Here is an 8,462-nt window from a genome sequence, read left to right as displayed (position 1 = left end):
CTAGGGCATGTCTAAGCCCTGTGCCGTCTACACACACAGGTGTCGTAGAGAAGCCTTGTGGCCTCAAGAAGAAGAGGAAGATGAAACACCTGTTGTCAGTGCTGCCGGAACACCATGCAGCCTTCACCAGGCTGCTGGGTAAGGACACGCCCCAACACACCTCCAACCCATTTGCTTAGGAACACAGGAGACTACCAGTCTCCTCCCTCATCAGCATAGGCAAGGACTATGTACCGCTCAAGCTGCCCATTTCTTTTCTTTTATTTTAAAGAGAGGAGTAAACGAGAAAAAAACAATAGCAGCATACCTATATCACAAACAGAAACAAAACAAAGCAAAATCATTCATTGTGATATAGGGTTTCAAGCAAAATGATAGGAATTAACAGTGGTTGTTGTGTTACATATGGTTTTCTTCAACTACATTGCTCAGATTACCAGATGTAAGAATGGAAAATTGTTCAAACCATTAAAGAGCATAAGAAATAATTATTAGATGAAACATTAGAGATAATACAGAGTTTCACTAGCCAAGATGGTAGGTATTCACCATGTTTATGGTGAATATTGTTGTCTTCAAATCCTTTCTCAGAATACCAGGTATAAGCATGCACAATTGTTCAGAACATAAAAAATTTTAAGCATTAACTGTTGTTTCAATATACCATCCAACATCAGCAATACAGTTACCCAAGCTATTCATGTATATTCCTTGCCTTCTTTCTTTTTCTTTCTTTCCCTCATCCCAGTTGCTCCTTCCATTCAGCAATATATTTCCCTTTCCTATCATCTATTCTATGTTTTGAGCTTTACTTATTCATTCAGGTTCCTACACCAGGGAGACCATACGATGGCTACATATGTGGGGTCACTTTATTTTCCTTTTGAGTATGGTCTCATCCATTTACCTGTGAAACCCTCAGTTGATCGTTTTTTATAGTTGAGTAATACTCCATTGTGTAAAAATACCACATCTTTTTATGCATTCCTCAGTTGAGGAGCATTTGGGCTGTTTCCAAGATTTAGCTATGATGAATTGTGCTGCTATAAAAATTGGCATACATACGTCGCTGGGGTGTGCTGTTTTTAATTCTTGTGGGAAAATACTCAGAAGGGGAATAACTAAGCTGTCCATTACTGAAGGACTCTGTTGCCATCCTGCCCTAAACACACGGACAACAATGATGACCCAGTCCTCAAAACATGTCCTCCTGTCTTGGGAGCATAAAGCTTGCTTCCAAATGGACACACAGATGGAGCGGATTTGCTCACTTTCAGGACTGGAAAGGGCTGTAGCACTCGAGGATGGACAGGGTCATGGCCACACCCTCATGTGTCCATCACAAGAGAAAATGACCTGGATCACTTCTGACTTCTGAGGGCATGCATTCATCTGCCATAAGACGCCACCATAGTCAGCCCCACCATCCTAAACCAGCAGAGAACTGCTGTCACCCAGGCCCTACCTCAGTTGCTCTTCTGGGCAGGCAGGAATGAGTTCTCTGCCCAGTAAATGTTATTCTTTCTCTGTTTCCCATCTGTCTGACCCTGGTCACCTCCAGCTCCGTGCCGCAGGCAGAAGGGGATTCACTCCCCATTCTCTCTCTCTCACTGAAAACTTCCACAACTCCCAAACTGACACTGAGCTCTTTTGCAGAGGATCCTATCATCAGAAAATTCCTGGCGTGGGACATGAACCTGAGGGCCTCTGATAAGGTGAAGTTTTCTCAGACAGGCTGTGTTGAGGCTATGCCATTGCATGGGAATGGCAGAGTTCCAATACTGGGGACCTACATCTTTCCCTCCTGGAACTCAAAACTCCCCTCTCATGTTCCAAACCCCATTGAGTCTCAATAATGTCTCAGTTGCACACCTGGTTGGTCTTGGCAGACTCAAAAATCTCATCTTCCTTTACCTGCATCTTCTAGGATTTGAGCCCACACCATGATCTTCCCTCAACAGGGTTTGTCTGCTTAGGACTGCCTGAAACCCCTTAGGTCTGCAGAACTCCTTTGCACTAACTTGAAGAACCCCATTCTGATGCATGTGATCTCAATCCCCTGTCTCCAACAGACCTTTGCAGGTGCCATCCTGGGTACCTGGGCAATGTGGAATCCCTTTCTTCTCCGCCTTCTCACATCAAGAAAGCTTTCCCTTGCAGACAACATCCAATCTCTTTATATCCCCCCAATAACCAGCCCAAGGGACACCATGGTCTCTTGTCCAAGTGCAGCCCTGCTGTCACCTGTGAACCCTGTCCACACATCCCAAATTTTCCAAATATGCCTGCTCTGACTCTCCTCCTCTCTCTCCATCAGTACCTCCTGGCCATGGTCATTGTGTATTTTAGCCGTGCTGGACTCTTCCCATGGCAATACCAGAGGATCCATTTCTTCCTGGCCCTGTGAGTACTGTGTCTCTCAATGAGGCCTTGAGGGTCATTTCCCTGGCTGTGGTTGGAGGACCCTAATATGTCTGCTAGTTTTAAATCAGTTTGCATTATTGACTTGCATGACAATGAGCTTCAAATTACAGTGTTCCAGTACATCTTTAATAAAATATACAGTCTAACATTATGTCATTTAAGGAGTTTTTTCACAGAAAAAGCTGCCCTTTCTTCCTTTGTTTGTTCAAAAAACTTTCTATGGTATATCCCCACCCATGGATGATAAAGCAATGAAAACAGATACGGAAGAAGTACAACATATAGCTCCTAAGCTCCAAGCTCTATACTTGCTATTTAGGAGGAGAGGAATAGACAAAAAAACCTACTTGGTCACCTTTCTCCACCTACTGAGTATGTGTGGGCCCTGAGGTTGAGGTTCAGGGAAGGAAGATGGTGGTCTCAACACTTGGTGACACAGGTAGAAGTCCATCTCAAGCTCTATATGGGCTTCAATCCTGAGCATTCAGGCCAGAATAATCCTCAGATTGGCCCTGTGCTGCACTGGCCTCTCCACTGACCCCTGACCAGTAGCAGTGTGGTGTAGGGTTGATGGGATGCTGAGTAGAGGAAGACTGCCTCTCCATTTCCAGAGCTGACCTGGGTTGTCATGCCCCTTAACCTGCAGTTGTCTTTCTTTCCCAGCTATTTAGCCAACAACATGGAAGAGGACAATGAACTGGCAAAACTGGACATGTTCTTCTTCATGTATGGGTGGAACCTGGCCCAGATTCCCAAGTTCCACAAGCTTCGCTATGAGTTCATCTGCTGCATGGGCTGGGACCTCAGGGTGACACGAGAGGAGTGTGAGGAGGTGGGTGGGACCTTAGCACTGCTGGCAGGGCTGGGCTGGATTGGAGACAGATGGGAACAGGAGATTCTGGGAACAGGGGATCAGAAAGAAATGGAAGCTGGACAAGGAGGTAGTGTTGCAGGAGGGCTTCATCCTCTCAGGGGCTGCTTTCCATTCTAGATCCAAGCTTACGACCCTGAGCTCTGGGTGTGGAAGCGAGATCGCACCCTACCTCAGGAAACCCTGGAGCTCTGAGAACAATGGCCTCAAAAAGGTAAGTGTGTGTTCCCACGATTCAGACAGCACTAATGCTCTCTAGTTAAGAAATGGAAGGAACCTATGTATGGTGTCCTGCTCATGGTCCCCCCAACCTATCCACCACTGTCTACACTTCAGGGATCAGCTCAGGCACAGGTACAATGTTGACCTTTCTCTCTCCTCACCACAGCCACCACCCTGACGAGTAGACACACATGACCTTGGAGAGAGGTTTCATGTGCTGGAGAACTGCTCACTCAGACCTCTCATAAACACATTGTTCCTGAGCAGTGATTTGGTAGAAATGATTTCATTCAAAGTTTGCAAAGCACGGTGTGGATGAAAAGTTCATTTTCATTCCAAGAGAATACCTACTACTTTTAACGTTTTAATGCACTCCAGAAGTTGTATTTTTATCCTTTGTAATTTTGATAGGGCCTTTCATTCTTCAGGGACAACAAAGACAGGGACTTTTTTTTAACAAAAAGAATGTTGAGCAGGAAGTTATCCCATGGAAGATGTTGCATATACAGAAATGGATTAATGTCGCTCACTGTGTGTACCTCCCAGGTGGACTGTGGACACCTTGCTCCCGGTTGAGTGCCCCTGGGAGTTTCTCCTATCCCTTGTCTTTCTGATTGTGGATGAATTTCTACCCTCAGATAATTAGATAGCTTGTCATATAAACCTCATTGGTGTTTGGTAAAATGACAGAAAGTGATATCACAACTTTGTTGCTGCTTGTTACAGTATACACACCGCAGTAAATATTTGGACAAAAGAATAAGGAATGATTTGATTTAAATTAGCCAAACTCACAAATTTAAATTGCAATTAGGCAAATTCACAAATAAGTATTTGTGTGAGACATCACGCTTGGCCTGAGGCATTAGGCATGCACCCTGATGGGCATGAAGTGAAAAGAATAGTCATGTTCACATCACAGATACAAGTCCAGATGTTAAATTTATGGAGATGATTAAGGTGTAAGTTAGCAAGACATGTGCCACCTTAGGTGCTCTAATCCCTGAGAAGACTCACCTCACATGGTGCCCGTGAATCAGGAAGCTGGGTCTAAACTTAAACATCTCTAGTGATTTTCGAATGTGGGTCCAAAAGTCTGCAAACAACAGGGAATCATCATTCCAGACATGACTGAAGAGGGAATTGACAGAGATGAAACTGGATTTGTCAGATGATGGAATTTGCAGTTCAACTGTCTTGTGAGTGTCCATCTTCTCTTCAAGAAAACTGACCCCAGGAATTCTGACAGTGTCTCTCTCTTGCTTTCAGATCTCTGGGACCTGGGAAGCAACGAAGGAGAATCACCAAACTTCCTCGAGCTGGGAACCCCTGGGGGGAGAACTAGAATCCAGTTTTTCTCTGTCACATTCTACATTTTATGTTCAAGTTGTTTCTGAGATAGAAAATGGACAGCAGCTATTTTTATACTCTTTGTACCCCATATACCTGATACCCTTAGAAAGTGATCTGTAGAGTGCCACTCTGGGAGGAAATTGCTAAAAATAGAACATTAAGGCCATAGGTCTGTCATAGGTTCCTTTTCAATATAGGAAGAACCCTTCTCTAGTTATTATCTCTATTTTCCCCATAGAAATGTTACTCTGTTCTAGTAATATTGAGATTGTATAGATATCTGTAACCCTGTTTTTATAATGGCTTGTGTTAGGTATTTCAACTTTAAATATTTTAGCTTATTTATTTTTAAGGAGGTTTTTATCTGTGATATTTATACATGCATTACACTTATATTAAGGTGGTTATACTTACAACCACACTTTCAAATATAAATCACGCAGTCCTTCCTTATTCACTGTGCACTGTCATTTTTAAAGTCAGCTTCACTGAAACTCAGCTTCCTTTGTCATGCATAGGAGCAGGTAGGTAGTGAAAATCATGTGTTGAAAAGAGGACAGAGTTGTGAATCTCCTTCTGCATAGAAAATAAAGATGTACTATTTTGAAACATCAAATATGCATAATTGTGTTGGGCTGATTTCTTTAAAATGGACAAAATTTCATAAATGTGCAAAGGAATCTGGAATTTTTTTTCAGGTAAGCAAAGCAAACAGGCTCAAAAAAAAACCCCAGGATATTATAAGAGGCAGAAGAGTGTAACGTATACATTTAAAGCAGGAAATGAGGGATGGAGATTGAGGCAGAAAACCCAAGTGGAGTGGCATGAAGCAAGGAAACTCTTTGGGTGCCTGAATAATCACAATAAACCCTACACACGCAAAGCCATCTGCCCTAGAGACACTTCCTGCCAATGGTGCAGGGGAAGGAGAAAGACATAAGAAAGGAGGGACATCATTTTGTTGTTCATATCAGAGAGGATTCATGTCCCAACTTATCAGGGCCCATTTACATAATAGAGGGGAAATCTAGTAAAGCAGAAACAACTGAAAATAAACGAGACTATATCAGCTATTTGTGAGTAAGATGAGATGATGAGAAGAGTTAAATACATCAGTTTGTTTCAGTGGAAAAAAATATCTAACAGCATTGATGCTGGCATGGTCATAGAGGAACATCTTGGAAGATGGGAGCATCAGAGAAAAGGAGGCCATCTGGAGAGGGAAACACTTTTAAGCAACATAGTTGGAAGGAAATACATCCAAAGGCAGACAGATGAGATTGTATGAAGGTGTGTGTAATACGTGGGATGGTACGAAGGTGTGTGAAATACGCAGGATCAATTTTAATGGGGTCAAGGAAATAAGTGAGACCAACGTTAATGGAAATTCCCCCCTAATCCATTGGGAAATAGTGAAATATTGAATGATCTGAAATTCTGATGGAAGAGTTAGGAAGTTGAGAGAGGTGGAGGAAGCAGACCAAGTGAAGATAGGAAATTTCCCATGAAGGAAGAAGCCACTCAAAGTCAGGCTTCTCCATCAGAGTTGGCAGGAGCGCATGCCTGTAATCCCAGCACTTGCAAGATTGGCAAGCTGCACATTCAACCTAAAGTACTTCAGTCCTACAATGAGACTACGTGAAAGCATAAATGAAAACATGATTGGAGATGTAGCTCAGTGCACGCACACACAAAGAAAAACAATGGAACCTGGCTACCAGCATCTTTGTGCCCCCTCAAGCACAAGCACCTTGCAGAGCAATTCTGATATCCACCCCCTGCATTTAGAAGTGTTTTGTTCAGGGGCGAGGTCTGTGGTAATGGGTGGAACCACGCAGTATGGCATAGGAAGTCCACACTGGGAGACACTCAAATTTTGTTCTTGGAGCAATGCTAGGTGTCTGTTTCCCAAAAAGCCTTTGTACCCCCACATTTAGGGTATGAATTAAACTTCAGCACTACCAGCATTGAAAGACCAGAACTGTGATCATTCACCCTTGAAACCCTGTCTTAAAATTCTCCTCAGATTAGGAAGAGTCTTAAAAACTGTCTAGAAAGTCAAAGCTCCAGGTCCTAGAATCTGACCATGATGTTTGGGTGCTTGTTACCTCTAGGCTGTAGATCTTAGGCTGAGATGGATTTGCAGTCTTTGTGTCCTTAGCACTTGTCAGATTTTGTGTCTGGAGTGGAATGGCTGGTTTCCTTGCTACAAGATTTACCCTCATATCTATGGTGTAGTAACTCCACTTTGTTTGAAATAAAAATTCTCATTGCAGTTTTTAGCTTTATCATGCTATTATGAATATCAAGATGGGGCCCAGAGATAAAGCTCAGTGGTATAAATGCTCATGTGGCAAGCCGGAGGTCATGAGTTCAATTCCCAGTACCAAAAAAAAAAAAAAAAAAAAAAAAAAAAAAGGGAAAGAAAAGATGGAGACCTTCCAATTGATTGGCTCCTCTCTCTGTAGTTGCAAAGAGCACCTGAGCCGAGAATAAAGAAGAGGATTTTTTCTTCTTAAACTGATCAGCAGCATGCAGCTTTCTCCAAGAAATAAGATAATGAACTCTCCTCTCACCTTCTCAACATCTGTTACCGTGTCAGGACAGATCACTTCATTATTCTCCACAAGGTTAAGAAATTTCATCACATTTGTTTCTTTGTTGTTATCACAAGGTGAGGTAAACCCAGGGCCTAGACCTGAACAAGGTTCTAAGCCCTTCTTTTCTTTTTGACAGCATCTTGGTTAATCACTGAGTTTTCCAGATTGGCCTCAACTTGGGGCCTTACTGAATCAATTTTCCAGGTACTAGGCTGAGTCACCAAGTTGACTCAAATTCCTTAAATGTTAGTTTTAGTGAAAATGCTGGAAGACATTGGCACTTCATGGGAACTGAAGTTTCAGATATTGTGGCCAACTTCAATTTCAAGATGGGGAAAGATCTAGAGAACATGTTGCTCACGCAGAACAGAACTCTGTGGAGAGTAGTTCTTGTCCAAAAGCCAAGACATGCTTTGCAGCACAGTAGCATATAATACTTATTTCTTTGTTACAGATTTTAGTGCATCGGGAAAAATGGTGAGAATCTGTGTTGTAGCTGGCTGCATTTTCTAGTGAGAAACTCTTAGAGACTCCATGACCGTCATCATTAGTATGGTCTAATATATTAGACTCAAGGTTTTTATATCTCGCACAAGTGTTCCCAACATCAATCCGTTCACAGCACCTGGAAAAAAGAATTTCCGTTACTGAGTTACTGCACACATTAGCTTTCCACTGTAAGCAAATACCAGAGAGACATAAAAAAGAGGAAATTTTGCTGCCATGTTTGTGGGCATGTGCCATGGGAGCAGGGCACATTGAGAGGAGGTATAAAAGAGAATCTCATCTCCAAGCTGTCAGGAAGCCAAAGACAGGAAGTAGCCTGGCCTAGAGTCCCGCTGCCCTTGAAGATCACAGTCCCAAACCTTATTCCTTCCTGGTAAGCTCTGCAGTGTACAGGACTGACAACTATAAACTATAGCAATGTCAGAGACAATGCTGTAACACACAGACCTCGGTATAACATCAGAGTTCTCCAATTCCCAGCTGAG

The 8,462-nt window shown here is 42.8% G+C and overlaps 1 protein-coding gene and 1 long non-coding RNA gene across 4 annotated transcripts in view; one reads left to right on the top strand and one right to left on the bottom strand.

Annotated features, from left to right (window-relative positions):
• Spdye1 (speedy/RINGO cell cycle regulator family member E1) overlaps positions 1-5,323 on the top strand; it is a 42,692-nt gene extending 37,369 nt beyond the window's left edge. The window contains exons 6-7 of one of the 2 annotated variants that reach the window (XM_013521295.1): positions 3,416-3,506; positions 4,785-5,323. In XM_013521295.1, coding sequence (XP_013376749.1) covers positions 3,416-3,490 — 75 coding nt within the window. In that variant the 3' untranslated portion in view covers positions 3,491-3,506; positions 4,785-5,323. Of the gene's footprint in view, positions 1-3,415; positions 3,510-4,784 lie in introns of both variants that reach the window. The other variant, XM_013521294.1, reaches the window with a different exon arrangement.
• The window catches only part of LOC106150022, a 22,521-nt gene extending 14,463 nt beyond the window's left edge, over positions 1-8,058 (bottom strand). Inside the window, exons 1-3 of one of the 2 annotated variants that reach the window (XR_001236546.1) lie at positions 7,447-8,058; positions 5,285-5,446; positions 4,535-4,797 (exon numbers count right to left, since the gene is read on the bottom strand). This is a non-coding gene — a long non-coding RNA (uncharacterized LOC106150022). Of the gene's footprint in view, positions 1-4,534; positions 4,798-5,284; positions 5,447-6,978; positions 7,259-7,446 lie in introns of those variants that run through there. The other variant, XR_001236545.1, reaches the window with a different exon arrangement.
• Between the last annotated feature and the right edge of the window lie 404 nt (positions 8,059-8,462).

Source organism: Chinchilla lanigera, unplaced genomic scaffold (assembly GCF_000276665.1).
Source record: "Chinchilla lanigera isolate Chin_1 unplaced genomic scaffold, ChiLan1.0 scaffold00059, whole genome shotgun sequence".
Taxonomy (NCBI): Eukaryota; Metazoa; Chordata; class Mammalia; order Rodentia; family Chinchillidae; genus Chinchilla; species Chinchilla lanigera.
Note: the sequence above shows the minus strand (reverse complement) of the source record. Positions and strands in the feature narration are given on the sequence as shown.